The sequence below is a fragment of the Podarcis tiliguerta genome (genome assembly GCF_965153285.1).
Source record: "Podarcis tiliguerta genome assembly, chromosome: 7".
Taxonomy (NCBI): domain Eukaryota; kingdom Metazoa; phylum Chordata; class Lepidosauria; order Squamata; family Lacertidae; genus Podarcis; species Podarcis tiliguerta.
In genome coordinates, this window is record NC_139540.1 from 2,664,622 (window position 1) to 2,683,260 (window position 18,639).

Here is an 18,639-nt window from a genome sequence, read left to right on the forward strand (position 1 = left end):
ATCCTTTTCACATGTACTGCTCTCAAGCCAGGTGTCACCCATCTTGTATTTGTGCCTCTCATTTTTTTTGCCCAAGTGCAATACTTTACATTTCTCCCTGTTAAAATTCATCTTGTTTGTTTTGGCCCAGTTCTCTAATCTGTCAAGGTCGTTTTGAAGTGTGATCCTGTCCTCTGGGGAGTTAGCCACCCCTCCCAGTTTGGTGTCATCTGCAAATTTGATCAGGATGCCCGTGAGTCCATCATCCAAGTCGTTGATAAAGATGTTGAATAAGACCGGGCCCAAGACAGAACCCTGTGGCACCCCACTAGTCACTCTTCCCCGGGTTAATGCTAAAACGAGGAGGGGGGTGTTATGCATATACTGCCTTGAGCTCCTTGGAGGAAAAGGTGAGGTCTAACTAGAATGTCAAGTGATCGACAAAGAAGAATGGCAGGCGAAATTAATGGACTATGCAGAATTGGACAAAATGACAGGACGGATTCGAAACCTGTGGGACCAGAGATTTACAGAAGATTGGAAGAAATATGCAGTCATACCTCGGGTTGAAGTAGCTTCAAGTTAAGTATTTTCGGGTTGCACGTTACTTCCAAGTTTTGCCGCGCGCGCATGCGCGGAAGCAGCGAAATATGACCCGCACACACGGAGACGCGTGTTACGTTTACTTCAGGATGCAAACGGGGCTCCGGAACGGATCCCATTCGTATCCAGAGGTACCACTTTATGAATTATTTGAAGAGAAACTGTAATCAACAAATCACGCTAGTAGGACTACAATAAGTTTTGTAAGGAGAAATATACCAAGTGTTGCAAAGTAGAAAAAAAAGATAGAGATATTTGTTATGAGTTTGAAATGTAATAGGGAAGATAAGAAATGCATACTAAGAGATTAGAGTGGAAAATTTTTCAGACAGGACTCATGGAAGTAAAAAAAACCTGAATAAGATGTAAAAGTATGTTTAATTACTGTTGAAAATGGTATGTTAAAAACATTATCTATCATCTATCTATCATCTATCATCTATCTATTTATCTATCTATCTATATCTATCTATCATCTATCTATCACCTATCTATCTATCATGCAACCTGAATTCCATCTATCTATCTATCTATCTATCATCTATCTATCATCTATCTATCTATCTATCTATCTATCTATCTATCATCTATCTATATCTATCTATCTATCTATCTATCTATCTATCTATCTATCTATCTATCTATCTCTATCTATCATCTATCTATCTATCCATCATCTATCTATCTATCTATCTATCTATCTATCTATCTATCTCTATCATCTATCTATCTATCTATCTATCTATCTATCTATCTATCTATCTATCATCTATCTATCACCTATCTATCTATCATGCAACCTGATAGATCTATCTATCTATCTATCTATATCTATCTATCTATCATCTATCTATCTATCTATCTATCTATCTATCTATCTATCATCTATCTATCATCTATCTATCTATCTATCTATCTATCATCTATCTATATCTATCTATCTATCTATCTATCTATCTATCTATCTATCTATCTCTATCTATCATCTATCTATCTATCCATCATCTATCTATCTATCTATCTATCTATCTATCTATCTATCTATCTATCTATCTCTATCATCTATCTATCTATCTATCTATCTATCTATCTATCTATCTATCATCTATCTATCACCTATCTATCTATCATGCAACCTGATAGATCTATCTATCTATCTATCTATCTATATCTATCTATCATCTATCTATCTATCTATCTATCTATCTATCTATCTATCTATCTATCATCTATCTATCTATCTATCTATCTATCTATCTATCTATCATCTATCTATCTATCTATCTATCTATCTATATCTATCATCTATCACTGGTGCCTACGATTCTGAGCAGAAGCAGACGCAGGGCTCCAGAATCAGCAAATGTGATCTCTGCTCTCAAAAACGGACTGGAAGTGTGCATTAGGTAGGTTCGCCTTTGAATGCAACCTGAATTCCATCTCCTTCCCATCCCTCCCTGTGAGCAGGTGGAGGAACCAGGATGCACGACTAAGCTGGGGTTGCCTTGCCCGCCCTGGCCAACGCAGAGTTAAAAGTGCCTCTGCTCCCAGAGTTAAGGGTGCACAGCTGGGAAGGAGGGAGCCTGCGGTGGCGGCATTATGACAATGAGATGATCAATAGGCCCCCAAGGGCACCTGGGACAATGACCTCTAACGAGGCGCTCTCTGCGTTTATGCTGATGCCTGCTGACGCGTTCAAGTCTCCGGCACAGCCGTAAAGGTGCTGTGTCCTTCGGCGTCTGCCACTGTGCGAGGGCCTCGCTGTGCCAGGATGACACCCTCCCATCTCCTTGTGCTGTTTCACAGACTCTACAATGGTGTTACCTACAGAGCAGCAGCTAGAGAAATAGGGAGCAGAAGGGGAGAGAAGGGGCAAAGCTAATTTCAGGGGGAGGAGAACAGTGTCCTGCTTGCTGGGTTTTGCAAGGAAAGAGAGAGAGAATCATAGAATCATAGAGTTGGAAGAGACCACAAGGGCCATTGAGTCCAACCCCCTGCCAAGCAGGAAACACCACTCCTGACATTTGGTTGTCAAGCCTCTGCTTAAAGACCTCCAAAGAAGGAGACTCCACCACACTCCTTGGCAGCAAATGGAAGGAAGGAAGGAAGGAAGGAAGGAAGGAAGGAAGGAAGGAAGGAAGGAAGGAAGGAAGGAAGATGCATAATCTCCTTCCTCGGGTCTGAAGAAGAAGAAGAGTTTGGATTTGATATCCCGCCTTTCACTCCCTTTAAGGAGTCTCAAAGCGGCTAACATTCTCCTTTCCCTTCCTCCCCCACAACAAACACTCTGTGAGGTGAGTGGGGCTGAGAGACTTCAAAGAAGTGTGACTGGCCCAAGGTCACCCAGCAGCTGCAGGTGGAGGAGCGGGGAAGCGAACCCGGTTCCCCAGATTACGAGTCCATCGCTCTTAACCGCTACACCACACTGATGTATCTGAGCAGATGTATCACTTGCATGCTATTGCACGCTGCTGCACTGCAATCATATACCACCTTTTCCCCTCTCTAAAGTGACGTGCATGGTTTTCTACCCCTCCTCATTTAATCCTCACAACGACCCAATGAGGTAGGCTAGGGTGAGAAGCAGCGATTGGGAGAAGTTCACATCTAGCGAGCCTCATGGCTGGCTGAGCGTGGATTTGAATTCCAGTCTCCCAGGTCAGAGTCTGACACTCTGCTGGCACTCATAATAATAATAATAATAATAATAATAATAATAATAATAATAATAATAATAATACATTTTATTTATACCTCGCCTAGAGCCAGGCTCAGGGTGGCTAACACCAATAAAATCACAGTAAAAACATAATAGGGGGAAAAGAGGGGGGGCAATTTAAAATACAGGTTAAAATGCAATTTAAAATGCAGCCTCGTTTTAAAGTAGCTGATAAATCAAGACCATAAGGGGAAGGAAACATAAAGGTCAGACCGAGTCCAAGCCAAAGGCCAGGCGGAACAGCTCTGTCTTGCAGGGCCTGCGGAAAGACGTCAAGTCCCGCAGGGCCCTAGTCTCTTGTGACAGAGCGTTCCACCAAGTTGGGGCCAGTACTGAAAAGGCCCTGGCCCTAGTTGAGACCAATCTAACCTCCTTGAGGCTTGGGACCTCCAAAGTGTTTGTGGACCTTAAGGTCCTCCGTGGGGCATAGCAGGAGAGGCGGTCCCGTAGGTACGTGGGTCCTAGGCCGCATATGAGATGAGCTGAACAGCCAGGAAATTAAGGGGGTGGGTGAGAGAGGTGTCCCTTCCGCTGCTTCTTCAAGAACAGAAAGTATCCTGTAATAGGTAAGAGGCTTGTAACCAGGAGAGAGGATGGCAGTTCTCAGGCCGCTGGGCCTTCTTACCTGGAAGTCTGCTTGGGCGCTGAGCATGCCCGCTGGAAGGAGGTGTCTGTGGCACTGGGCTGCCTGGCCAGGTGTTTTCTCTGTGGGTGCTGCAATTTGCACTGGGATCCCTTGGGGCAGACTCCGTGCTTGGAGAAGTCCGGACACACCAGGGTGTGCTTCTTCTTGCACTGAAAAGCAAAGCAAAGAGTTGGCATCAACTGTGCAGGCTGGCAAAGGAGCAAGAGGCTCTGGCATCTGAAGACATGCTCAGCTATCTGGCTGGCTGGGTATACAAGCCGTCGACGGAGCAGCTTTTTGATTAAAGCTACTATACACTTTGGTAACTGTTTTGCACCCATTGTTGGTAGTCTTACTGTCCGCCCCAGAAGTCTTCAGTATGGGACCGGCTGCAAACCAAGGGAATTAACAAAATCCTCCAGCACTTTCAACAAATCTACAGAGGTGCAGGGAATGAAGGCCGCAAACATGTGCAGTGTGTGCAGCGGAGAGACAATTGAGGCTGATTTAGTGTAAAATATTATGAGGCACTCAATTGCACACTTCAGAACACCCCACAAGGCGAGAACGGCTTCAGAAAACACGGTACATCACAAAAATGTCTCTACTTACAGAAATAGGAAAATTAAAGGACAGGACACAAACGGAGGAGCATTTTGAAAGTTCATGGTTCCCCTTCACTAGTTATACGAAGCGAAGATTTAATTTTGTTTTAGTCAGTGTGTACTCACTACCAAAGCAGCAAGGAAAGTTGTGATATAATATCGATATTTCACAAATAGCTGCAAAAGGTAAAGGACCCCTGGATGGTTAAGTCCAGTCAAATTCGACTATGGGGTGAGGCGCTCATCTTGCTTTCAGGCCGAGGGATCTGGCGTTTGTCCACAGACAGCTTTCCGGGTCATGTGGCCAGCATGACTAAACCGCTTCTGGCGCAATGGGACACAGTGACGGAAACAAGAGTGCACGGAAACGCCGTTTACCTTTCTACCATGGTGGTACCTATTTTATCTACTTGCACTGGTGTGCTTTCAAACTGCTAGGTTGGCAGGAGCTGGGACGGAGCAACGGGAGCTCACCACAGTTGCAGATTTGAACTGCCAACCTTCTGATCAGCAAGCCCAAGAGGCTCAGTGGTTTAGACCACAGCGCCACCACATCCCTATGCTCCACAGTTTCACTATGCTCTGCTTGTATAAGCGCATTCTTCTATTCTGTACTGAATCTTCCCAGCTTTGGCATCACTAGATGTGCAATGCTGAGTTGAAATGCCCAAGCACATATACAGACCTGAGCATGAGAGCGCGCATGAATTCAGGCGTGGAGTGGGCGCACCACCTGCCTTCGCGAAGTCACCTTAACTGGACAGGCGCCCAGCTAAGCGTTGGTGTAAACTGTATATGCAATCCATGACGGCACTGCCTCCTTCTTTTTTCTTCTTTTTCAGGCTTGTATTTCATTCTGTGACCTGAGCTGACCGAACTGCTCCCACCCAAAATAGCTGCAGCCAGAACCTCTCTGAGCAGCTTCCCTCGACTGCTTTGCTCTGAGAAGGCTTGTCAAGTGGGTGCCAATGGCTCCCTGGTCGTCATCAGGCAAAGACAAGCGCCTTGACATTTCATTGCGACTGCGGGGACATCTGCCGTCTGCTCTGGTCTCTGAAGTGGAAGAAGTCCGGATTAGGGGCCTAAGTCTGGGCTACTGGAGTAAAAAAGGCAAAGAGCCCCGTGGCAGAAACACTTCAACAAGTCTAACACGCCGGTTGCGGTGCGAGGATCTTTTGTGGTCAAGATGAAAGATGCACAGAGTGCAAGATTCGCAGACGCTGTCGTAAGGGCCAAGCTTGGTGCTTTTGTTCAGAGGCCAGTGGTTATTTACAGGGCCTCGCCGATTATTTATAGGGCAACCAATTGGTGCGGGGTTTTATAAAGAGAAGAAGACAGGTCCCTGCCTCAAGGAGCTTACAGTCTAGAATTGGACCTTGCCATCGACCCTTACCCAAACCCGTTAAATTCTGGGATTCGAGTCAGCTAGGCATATGCTGTTGACCTCTACCATTAGCTTAATCCTGACCTTTTTACCTTCCAATCTGAATTATAAAAGCCTGCTGGCAAGATCTCGTTAGGGCTTTTAATTGGCAAGAGGTTTCCTGAGATCGGTGGGAGCAGTTTCCTTCAACGTTTGTATGCTGAGCGCCATTCTGAATAAAGATGATGGACCTCAGTGTGACACTGTCCGTTTTGGGGCAAAGGTTTGGCTGCCTCTTGAGATACCGTTGCCAAACTTGGCATTGAGGTTCCCATGGTGGGGGTGCCAGTCTCTGGTGTTTGGATGCCAGGCCCCATTCGGAATCAAAAGATGGACAGCAAAGCATGACTTGGGCGGGACTTCACTCAGTTTTTGGCATGATGGATTGGAAGTCACAATTTACACCATCAGTTGAAGAAATACAGTATTTTGGGTTCTACGCCACACTGCCTCTAATGCATCCCTTAAAAAGGGATTATTATTGCTCATCTTGTTTTTATTATTGCTTGTAAGCCGCTCTGAGCCCGGCCTTGGCTGGGGAGGGCGGGGTATAAATAAAAATTTATTATTATTATTATTATTATTATTATTATTATTATTATAATAATAAAATAGGTGCATTGGATATTGTAGTCCATATTAATTACTACAACAAATGCAGTTTCATTGGGTGGTTAAAAGCATTAAAATGAATTGCAAAGTCAGAGTGTCTGGCATGGCACATAAACTTCCCCCAAAGAATACTGGCAACTTAGAGAACTACCGCATTTTTCGCTCTATAAGACACACTTTTTTCCTCCTAAAAAGTAAGGGGAAATGTCTGTGCGTCTTATGGAGCGAATGTGTGGTCGATTGCTGACTCCCTTTCCGGCCCCTTGCCCAGCCCTCCATTGTTGAATGTTCTGCAGACGGAGGCTGTTTGGTTCCCCAGCGACATGGGACTGGCTGATTAGATAATCTGGAAACTGTAGAAATGGCTCCCTTTCCTTTCCTAAAGAAGCTGCAGAATTGTGAGTTGAACCCCATAAAAACAGGATTTGCAAAGTAAGCTCAACAACTTTGAGCGGATCCTCAAAAAAGGGGGCTTTCCCCCTCTGCAAAAGAAGCTGCACAACTGTGAGCTGATCCCCCCCAAAAACGGGGCTTTCCCCCCTTCCTCCTCTAAAAACTAGGTGCGTCTTATGATCTGGTGCATCTTATGGAGCGAAAAATACGGTACAGTTTCCCAGCACCATCAACAAACATTGGTTCCTGTGTTCCTTTGGGGGAACTAATGCGCTTTAAACGTGCGGTTTCGGTACAAGCAGCCCTCGTACGAAAAGGTGCTCTTTCCATTGAGAAATGGAGTCCTACAGCTGTGGGCCATGCAACCTCTGCCCTTTTCAGCCACCCCCCCCCAAGACACTGAAGTGTTAAGCCAAGCCCAAGCTCTGACCTTTACTGGATGGTTCAATTTAGCCAATATGCTTCAACAGGGACAGACAGAGAGAGAGGCTTTGGGTGCTCTCAGCCTGCTGCTATTTTGGAGTGAGATTCAGATGCACAGTGGCGAATTCAGGTTGCACAATTACAGCTGGTCTTGTGCAACACCCCCCCCCCCAAATAAGACTTTTTGCTATAAGAAAAGAGACAGGAAAATGCAAGGGAGGGATAACACTTTGACGCAACGTCGTCTAACCTCCCTGCAAATAAAATCAGAATAAATGCTGATTAAATAGCCTACGTTTGCAGAAGGCATTGGGTTCAATCGCCAGCAGGTAGGATTGGGAGACTCCTGTCTGTAAATCTTAGAGAGTTGTTGCCAGTCAGAGTAGACAGTACTGAGTTAGACAGAACAATGATCGGATTCTGCGTAAGCCCAATCTCCCTTCAAACAAATCAGGGTGAAAATTCAATAAACAGGCTGACTGAAAGCGTCTTTTGTGAACAGGGACAGAGAAGAGCTTTGAGTTGGAGCAACCTTGAGGCACCTACAGAGGCCACCCAAAATCCAGGGTGAAGTTGGGTACGGGAGAGAAGAGACTGAAACGGAAGATGGGGAGATGCAAGAGGATGAAATGGAGAACTCAGCACCAAGCATCTGGCTGGTGATCCCAAGAAGCAAACGTAGGAAAGGGCACCTGAAGAGGTTTTGATGAAAGAGGCCACCATCTAAGGCCAGCTGATGGGCACCATGAAGCCAAGATGATCAAGGCATCTGGAAACCAAGCCTTATGAGGAACGGTTGAAGGAGTCGGGTATGCTTAACCTGGAGACTCCCCCGCTGAGTGCCTGAGGGCCCCGCTCCTGCCTCTCTCCACCTGGTCCAGGGCAGGGCCTGACTGGCCTCATAAGGGCTGCGGCTGCTGCCCAAAGAGGACTGGGGCATTTTGGGGGAAGTTTCATTGGGAGTTTTTGCTAGGAGCTTCTGCTGTTGTTCAGAAGACATCTGAAGGCAGCCCTGTTCAGGGAAACTTTTAATGTGTAATAGACTGTTGTATTTTAATATTCTGTTGGAAGCTGCCCAGAGTGGCTGGGGAAACCCAGCCAGATGGGCGGGGTATAAATAATAATTAAATATATTATTATAAATATATTATTATATTATAAATACAATATATTATAAATATATTATTATTATAAAATTATTATTAAATGATATATTATTATTACTGATATTAACTGCTATTACTGATGCGAACTTTTTGCATCTTTATTTTCATGTGTAAATTGTTGGTTATTTAGCTTTTAATGTGTTTCATTTATTTTTATGACTGCTTTGCTGTGTTTGTAATTATGTAAATCTTTTCATATTGTAAGCTGCCTTGAGCATTGTTTTAACTGTGGAAAGGCGGCATACGAATAAAATCATGACGATGAGAGATATGGTAGCCATCCTCAAATATCTGAATACACGGAGGATGGAGCAAGCTTGTTTTCTGCTGTTCCAGAGAGTAGGACTTGAACCCATGTCTTCAAATGGAAAGAAAATAGAAAGAACTTTCTGATGGGAAGAGCTATTCAGCAGGAGAATGGATGACCTTGGGAGGTGGTGGTCTCTCCTTCATTTGAGGTTCTGAAACTAAAGCTGGATGGCCACCAGTCAGAGCTTCTGCAGCTGAGATTCTTGCATTGCGGGGGGTTGGACTAGATGTCCCCCAGGGGTCCCGCCTGACTACAATTCACGGCCTAGGACCCTCATACCTACAGGACCGCCTCTCCTGGTATGGCCCACGGAGGACCTTAAGGTCCATAGATAGCAACACCCTAGAGGTCCCGGGCCCTAAGGAAGTTAGATTAGCCTCAACCAGAGCCAGGGCCTTTTCAACACTGGCTCCGGCCTGGTGGAACACTCTGTCTCATGAGACCAGGGCCCTGCGGGGTCTGATTTCTTTCCGCAGGGCCTGTAAGACAGAGTTGTTCCACCTGGCCTTTGGCTTAAAATCAGTTTGATTCACTCCCCCTCTTTCTTTTTCCTTTCTCCTCCTGTGAAGAGGCTGCAACTTAATGTTTTAATGTTGTATCTTAATCTTTTAAATTATATTTTAATCAACTTGTTTTTATTATTGGTTGTGAGCCACCCTGAGCCCGGTATTGGCTGGGGACGGCGGGGTATAAATAGAAAATAATAATAATAATAATAATAATAATAATAATAATAATAATAATAATTACAATTCTATGATTCCATGAAAGTCACACACACAGCCATGAAAGCCCCATTCATTTCCATTTCCCTTCCTCTCCCATAGCCATCTCTCTCTCTCTCTTTCTTTCCGCCACGGAGCTTCCTTCTGACATTACGCCCATCCTAATTCTCCCTATCATCTGCAGCAGCTGAGGCTGTGCAAGGGCTGGATGCGCCTGGGAGTTCTAGCACAGAGCATCTGGAGGACACTGGGTTGAGGAAAGATGTTGCAAGCAGTATTGTGGTTAGGAACATAAAAAGAACCTGCCAACGGCCCATCGAGTCCAGCATCCTGTTCTCACAGTGGCCAACCAAATGTCCGCAGGAGACACCCGCAACCAGGATTCCAGCACAAAAAAGCATTCTCCCCTCCTGTGTTTTCCATCAGCTGCTGCTCAGAACCACTGCTGCCTCCAGCTGTTCAAGCAGAACACAGCCATCACAGCTACGTTTGTTTTTTGTTTGTTTTCATCCAGTACGTTTCCGAGCACAATGCAAAGTGTTGGTGCTGACCTTTAAAGCCCTAAACGGCCTCGGCCCAGTATACCCAAAGGAGCGTCTCCACCATGGACACTGAGGTCCAGCACCGAGGGCCTTCTGGTGGTTCCCTCCCTGCGAGAAGCCAAGTTACAGGGAACCAGGCAGAGGGCCTTCTCGGTAGTGGCACCCGCCCTGTGGAACACCCTCCCACAGGCAATAAACAACTATTTTACTTTTAAAAGACAACTGAAGGCGGCCCTGTTTAGGGAAGTATTTAATGTCTGATGCTGTATTGTTTTTAATATTTGGTTGGAAGCTGCCCAGCCAGATGGGCGGGGTATAAATAAATTATTATTATTATTATTATTATTATTATTATTATTATTATTATTATTATTATTATTATTATTATTATTATTGTATTGTGCACACATATAGAGATTTCAAATGCATTTCAAGGATCTAAATAATTGCAGCAAGATGTTTTTATAAAGGCAACACTCCCCACCCAAGAAGTGAGGGCTTTTCTCCCCAAGTGCTACACAGAGTCCGTCCAAGTGAGTACGTCAGGCCAGAGCTAAAAATACTCCCATGCCCAAAGGACAGGGCCAAATCCTGCTGGGGCATCTCAATGGCGCTCATCCTCTTTTCCGGTCCCGTTCTCTTCAAATCACAGAACTTTGTCCCGTTTGAGATATCTTTGTGCCTCCTCTGACACCTCAGATCTTCTCCAAACACACAGACCCGGTCAAATCCTGGCACTCTCTACCCCCACACCCCCTAAAAGATACTCCCCAGCCAATAATTGCATTAGGCTCTGTTTACCATCTTCTTTTCAAGTCCCTACATCTATAAAGAAAACAAACCGTGTGTGTATGTGAGTGTGTGTGTGTGTAATTAATTCCAAGGCTGTGTCCTATTCTCAAGTTTCTAATGACTTTTCCACACTGCTCTGAGCTTGGCTGAGCCTCCGCCGATGACGACACCTTTTTTGGCCTCCCTCCCTCCAGAGCAACAGCCTCCTACTTCTGGGGAGAGGATGTCCTGGGTCACGGGAAAGGCAAAGGGGATTGCGGCGCAGCTCAGCATCCTCCGAGGAAAGGGGCGCTTCTTTGGTGTGGGAGCCGGGGGTCGCTGGTGCCCCGGAGAGGGGGCACGGACAAAGATCTGCCCCTTTGCGCCCGGTTTTCTGTCCGGTTGCACGGCGGAAAGAGCCATGCGCTTATGTTCCGTCCCGGCCGGCTCCGTTAACACCCAACAAAACACGAGGATTCGGTTACTCCTCCACATGTCATCCGAGGTGAAGAGGAGGGCTTAGCGTTGTAAGGGAGCGACCTCATTCCTTGGGTCACCCGATCCGGCCCACCTGTCGGTGCTGCTAATTTTACCGCCCCCAGCAGGACCGCGGCCAGCTAGCAGGTTGCACCATAAAAAGAAAAAAAGAAAATAGGGAATCGGGGAGGGAAGAGAGGAGAAGAAGATCCGTCAGGAAGTGCAGGGCAGGGGGCAGAAAGGAAAGTTGAGCCTCAGGACAGTGGCGGGTGAGAAGGATGGAAGATGAGCCCAGATGCTGGGAAAGGCCAAAGGAGCTCATCCTGACCACCATTCTGTCCTCATGGTGATGATCATAGAATTGCAGAGTTGGAAGGAACCACAAAGGTGATGCTGGTGATGGAGAGCCAGTGTGGTGTAGTGGTTAAGAGCGGTAGTCTCGTAATCTGGGGAACCGGGTTCGCGTCTCCGCTCCTCCACCTGCTGCTGCTGGGTGACCTTGGGCCAGTCACACTTCTCTGAAGTCTCTCAGCCCCACTCACCTCACAGAGTGTTTGTTGTGGGGGAGGAAGGGAAAGGAGAATGTTAGCCGCTTTGAGACTCCTTAAAGGAAGTGAAAGGCGGGATATCAAATCCAAACTCTTCTTCTTCTTCTTCTTTGTGTATATCCCACCTTCATCCCAGGCTGGGGCTCAAGGTGGCTTACGACAGGGCTGGAGGGAAGGCTTTCCCAAGGCAGTTTGGAACTGACAGCTAGTAAACAGCCTCTCTGATGGCTTTCCCCCCTCTTCAAAATAATTGGCCACAGATGGAAGCAGCTTTCGGAATTCCTGCTTCCTGCCACTAAAACCAGGAAGGCAACCCAGCCTAAGCATCTTTGACTCAGAGGAAGGAGAATGGGCAAATTTATCTGGCCCACAGAGCAATCGCACGGAAGGGTCCTTCCAAACTCCACTTACAAAGCAACGGTGGTGTATGTGTCAAACTAGTTTTCGTGATTTTCACTTATATTCTAATATTGGAGAGCAATGCTGACGGCCAACTGCGGAGCCTAAAATAGCAGTTGCAAGCAGGGTTGACTACTCGGTTTGTCTGGAGCAAGACAAAACGTGAGTCCGGATTCAGACGTGGTTTAGCCTCAGGATGCAGCAGCAGAGAGAGGATGTTGCAGCTGCCGTCTCCAGCCCAGGGAGCCACACATTTCCTAGATCCTAGTTCAGGCAAAGTCTGAACGCACAGAAAAGCTCAAGATACACGTTGATCTACGCACACGTAGTTGTTATCCCTGAGAAACGTAGAAAATAACAGGATATATTTATCCGAAAGTCTTCAAACTTACACAACCCAGCTTAAGAGCTGTTTGACAGTGGAATTTGCTGCCAAGGAGTGTGGTGGAGTCTCCTTCTTTGGAGGTCTTTAAGCAGAGGCTTGACAACCATATGTCAGGAGTGCTCTGATGGTGTTTCCTGCTTGGCAGGGGGTTGGACTCGATGGCCCTTGTGGTCTCTTCCAACTCTAGGATTCTATGATTCTAACCCTTTAAAAATTAGCTGATGAAGGTGAATACATCGAAACAGGGCCCTGTTGTGGTTTCTGATCCATAACTGACTCCTGACTTCTGCTTTATGATTGAAACTGAGTCTCCATCTGATAAATTATAAGGATCAACGTTATTGTCGAGAGAGAAAGAGAAAATCTTTATAACGAATTATTGTGTTATACATATCTTTATGAGTTTGTAATCTCTGTTAGAGTTTGTAATCTCTACTTGAGTTTGTAATTCTTGACAGAATACATACCGTATTTTTCGCCCTATAGGACGCACTTTTTCCCCTCCAAAAAGGAAGGGGAAATCTGTGTGCGTCCTATGGGGCGAATACAGGCTTTCGCTGAAGCTTGGAGAGCGAGAGGGGTCGGTGCGCACCGACCCCTCTCGCTCTCCAGGCTTCAGGAAGCTATCAGCAAGCCTGGGGAGCCCTGCGGGAGTTCCCGCAGGGCTCCCTAGGCTGCAAATAGCAGCCTGCCGCCTGGCGTGCGGGGCGCCCTGAAGCAGAGTGCCCCTCGCACCGGGCAGACATCTGCAGCTTGGGGAGTCCTGCAGGAGCTCCCGCAGGGCTCCCCATGCTGCGGATAGCAGCCTGCAGCCCAGCACTCGGGGTGCCCTGAAGCAGAGCGCCCCTCGCGCCGGGCAGGCATCCTCAGCGTGGGGAGCCCTGCGGGAAATCCCGCAGAGCTCCCTAGGCTGCGGATAGCAGCCTGCTGCACGGAGCGCGGGGCGCCCTGAAGCAGAGCGCCCCGCGCTTCAGGCAGACATCGGCCAGACCCACAAGCTCGGGGGACAGCGGGGAGGCGCAGCACCGCCATCCCACTGTTCCCCGACCTGGTTTTTTTGGGGGGGGGAAATAAAGGGGAAATTTTTACCTCTATTTCCCCCAAAAAAACTAGGTGCGTCCTATGGGACAAAAAATACGGTACTTTTGAATGGATTAGTTTTTGTTACTATTGACTATTGACTTGTGAGGAGGGACCACTCCCACTGCTGAAACTTACGCTGGCCTGAGTTCTTGGTGTGCTTTTTTCTTGGTATATTTAATAACAAGAACGCCAACTTACTTATGTTACTCATGGTTTGGCCTGGCGTTATGTGCCCAGTGGCCTAGTGACTGAATGTGACTTCGCAGAGGGTGATTTCATGCATGTTTTAAAAACGCAGTTTTAAATATACATCAAATGGAGCTTTTCAATGCTGCCTCCAGCCGAGCCTTTTATGCTGTTTGCTCCTTGCAGCAGAGGCTGCATCTGGCGGCCTTGCCCTCCCGATTCTGCTGATGCCTCCACATATTTATAGGGCACGGCGTCCTCGTTCTATTCTTTAACGGAGGAAGAGACCTGAGAGCCGCCTGCCCAAGCGTCAACTTACAGCTATCGATCTGCAGCGGCTTTTCCTACAGCGTATTTGCTTTGCAGCCCTGACGGTGAAACTCTTGGGGGGAAACGATGCCTGACGGCGACCGAATCTCAGGCCCCGACAAGGCCTAAAAGAGGAGCTGCTATGGCCTCTGAGAGAAATCCACAAAAGCGGGGCTGCCCCAAATCGTAAATAATTCCATAAGGCTGGTGGCGGTGGCAGGATCCCCCTTGATCACGTGACTCCAGCCGCGAAATTCCGTGCTGTAATAAACAAAATCTGCCCTTATTCCCTTATGGGGGACACAAGAGCCCTTATAGAGTTGTTTGCAGGTTCTCCATCGGTCGGAGAAAATAACAGAGGCCAACCAGAGAATATTGAGAAGCAAAGCAGCTAGTTAAGCCTGATCTTTATTGATCTGTTGCAACAGGGTGCTCCCCTCACATGCAGGAGGACGGAGGAGGCACCTAGAACAAAGGTGTGCCCACCCTTATATAGGCATTTTAAATTCCCTGCCCTGGAGCTCAAGACCACCCCTCCATACATCATACATACATCACAGAAGGGGTGTAGCTCAAAGCCACCACCACCACAAACATCATACCTACATCACAGAAAAGGTGGTCTACAACAGAAATTTGAATGTTCTTGTTTTTCCTGTCTGCCAGGTTATCTGATAATGCCTTATCTGATTGCCTTTCCTGGTAGTCTGGCCATTCCTTTGAGATGGTGATTTCCCAATTCCTGAGACAATGGGAAGGCTCCCTGACCCCCTCCCTCCTTGCAGAGAAAACATTTGGTCAGTTTTGGGAGTCAAAATGGTTTCAGGACGGTCTTCCTGTGCTGCTCCAGACATGTGGTCCACATATCTATGTATGTGCTTGGTTGGTACATTTATGAACATTTATTATACATATAACAACTTAATTTTTTATTTCAGTGGAATCACAGAATCATGGAAATGTAAAGTCGGAAGGGGACCCCCAGAGGCCATCTAGTCCAACCCCCTGCAATGCAGGAATCACAGCTGAAGAATCCCTGGCAGATGGATGCCCAACCTCTGTTCGAAAATCCTCAGTAAAGAAATCTGCAGTGGCCCCCGCTTGTGGAATGGTCTCCCCAGGGAGGCTCGCCTGGGGGCTTCCAATCAAGTTTTAAAAACAATACAGCATTAAATATTATAAACTTCCCTAAACAGGGCTGCCTTCAGATGTCTTTTAAAAATAGGGTAGCTGCTTATTTCCTTCACATCTGAAGGGAGGGTGTTCCACAGGGCAGGCGCCACCACCAAGAAGGCCCTCTGTCTGGTTCCCTGTAGCCTCACTTCTCGCCAGAAGGCCCTCAGCGCTGGATCTCAGTGTCCGGACTGGATGATGGGGGTGGAGACGCTCCTTCAGGTATACTGGACCGAGACCGTTTAGAGCTTTAAAGGTCAGCACTTTGAATTGTGCTCGGAAACGTACTGTGAGCCAATGCAGATCTCTCAGGACCGGTGTTATGTGGTCCCAGCAGCCACTCCCAGTCACCAGTCTAACTGCCGCATTATGGATTAGTTGTAGTTTCCGGGTCACCTTCAAAGGTAGCCCCACACAGAGCACATTGCAGTAGTCCAAGCGGGAGATAACTAGAGCATGCACCACTCTGGCAAGACAGACCTCAGGCAGGTAGGGTCTCAGCCTGCATACCAGATGGAGCTGGTAGACAGCCACCCTGGACACAGAATTGACCTGCGCCTCCATGGACAGTAGTGAGTCCAGAATGACTCCCAGGCTGCGCACCTGGTCCTTCAGGGGCACAGTTACCCCATTCAGGACCAGGGAGTCCCCCACACCCGCCCTCCCCCTGTCCCCCCAAAACAGTACTTCTGTCTTGTCAGGATTCAACCTCAATCTGTTAGCCGCCATCCATCCTCCAACCGCCTTATACATAGTACATACATTATGTTATGTATTTTGTGTTTTCACTTTGTATTTTTTTGTCATCTTCAGATGAAGGGTGACATATAAATTTAATTAATCATCATCATTTTTTGAGATAAGGATAGAGAAATGAAAAGGGGGGGGAGACATCTGCTTGATACAACGTCATCTAACCTCCCCATGAACAGATCGGAATAAATAAATAGGTCACCTGGAAGCACCTGGAAGCACACAGGACAAAGCATCATTAGAGGCACTTTCTTCCCATTAGCAGGCTATGCAAACCCCTCTGTAAGGGGTTGTCACAGGGGGAGTGACAACTCCATTCGACAAACCTCGCAATCTATAGGTCTCCAGCAACATTCAGAGGCCCTGCTCACAGCACACACACACCCAGGAGCCGTAGGGAAAGTAGGACGACGCGAGCGGCTTGTGAGGCAGAGAGGATCGCACTCCATCCCCGGGTGTGTTACGGCACAATGATTACCAGGAGTCAAAACATGCTGCCCCAGAAACCAGCAACAGGCACCTCAAGCCTGGCTGATGAAGCCAGCAATCGCTGCTTGCCCTCCGGCAAGGAACACGTGCGTGCTCCGTAACTTGTGTCGTCTGCCCGACTCCTTTAGCAGGGACGTAACACCCACGCTGGGGGCTTTCAGCCTCCGTTAATGAATTGGCAGGGTGGATCACATAGTCCTGGGCACAGCCTTTGCCCTCGCTATCTGCTACCAGCGCCACTCCTCCCTGGCTTGTGAGCACATTCTCCGCAGGAGTTAATAACACAGGAGGGAGACCAGCAGTCAGAGGACGGAGGTGTCTGTGAAGCTGCTGCCACTGAGAAGATAATCACAGACTATTATCAAAGGGGAGGATGTTTTTCCCCCCTTCTCTCTCTCTTTTTTTTATCAAAACTTGCCCAAGCTATTAAACAGTTCCCATTTGTACTGATAAGCAACATTTACAGCATAAGTGTCTGAAAGTCACAGAAGACGCAGCGGTTATATTAAGGAAGCAGTGGGGGCCCTCATTATGCCATTATGGTGGTGGGTAAATAAGAGGTATCTCTGCAGAAATCTTTGGAGGTTAAAGCCAGAGTGGCGGGGATTGTTTGGGACTCTCGGAGAGTTTGCTAAGCCCTTTAAATCAAAAGCTTCTGTTCCGATCGGTGGCCTCCGTCTCGCTCGCCTCCGCTGCTGCTGCTGCTCCTGCGCTGCTGTAGCTGTGGATTAATCCAGGAAAAGGCTGGCCAAATGATCAAAGCACAGAGCAAAGCAGCAGAGAGAGGTGTGTTTGCTTTCTCCTGGATGGGGGAAGCATAAGCTGCAAACAGATGGGATCCGGAAAGACCTGGAGTCTGCCTTTGGCTGGGAGAGCAAGCTTTGCAATTACACAAAGCCCTGGTCTCCAAAGCAGGCATCTTCAGAGAATACTTCCGGCGGTTTCCTGCCTGAAGAAATGCTCTGTGTGGCTCAAGAACAGCCACATCTTCCGGCGCAGGAGGGACGGATACAGGATCCCGCCCAAAACAGAAGCACATCCAGAAACAGCCTCTACGGCCTGGGAGTTTTCTCCCCTGCCAACTCAAATGGGTCCGCTGAGAGACAGTCACCAAGCGGCCTCAGAAAACGGAGCCAACAGAAATAAAGCAAAACACAAGACCACTGTTTATGTACTCAATTACGGCTGGAAGGATACCTGTAGCCAGAAGTTGGAAATGTGAAACAACACCAACAATAATAATAGATTGGCAATCACTCATGTTAGAGTATTTTCAATTAGCAAAGCTGACCGGAAAAGTTAGGAGCCCCAAATCAAAAAGCATACAGAGAATGGAAATTAGTCAAGGAGTATATAAGATTATATTGTAGAAATGATATTATCCTAGCAGAATTGAATGATGCTTGTGTATAATAAACAAATGGAGTAAATATCTTAGAGAAACATACAGAAAAAGCTACAAAACAAACTGTGCGATAAAATTAAGACAACAGGAAAAGTATAATGAGAATGATTGGAAGTTTCTTCCAGAAGACTTTATTGGATAAGATTTGATGCTATAACTGATATTCTTTTCTTATTGTTGATTATTTTTTGTTCCTTTTTTATTTTTTGTCATTTTTGTGTTTAACTCTGTCGTAACCATTTGTAATGTATTTGTAAGATGATGTAAATCAATAAAGATGATTTCAAAAAGAGAAAAAGAGAAAATGGAGCAAGTGCTTCAAGGAACTCAGGACACTCCACAGCCCACAGTGGCTGCTGAAGACCAGCTACCGTATTTTTCACTCTATAGGACGCACTTTTTCCCCTCCAAAAATTAAGGGGAAGTGTGTGTGCATCCTATAGAGCAAAAGCAGGCTGCATGGCTAATAGGTGCTCCGTCTCGCTGTTCTAGCTTGGGGTTAGCTGCGCAAAGCCTCCGCAGCACTTCCCCCCCGC

The 18,639-nt window shown here is 46.9% G+C and overlaps 1 protein-coding gene across 1 annotated transcript in view; it reads right to left on the reverse strand.

The window, feature by feature from the left end:
• ZC3H3 (zinc finger CCCH-type containing 3) overlaps positions 1-18,639 on the reverse strand; it is a 268,495-nt gene that overhangs the window by 37,742 nt on the left and 212,114 nt on the right. Inside the window, exon 10 of the mRNA XM_083449010.1 lies at positions 3,927-4,096. Coding sequence (XP_083305136.1) covers positions 3,927-4,096 — 170 coding nt within the window. The remainder of the gene's footprint in view (positions 1-3,926; positions 4,097-18,639) is intronic.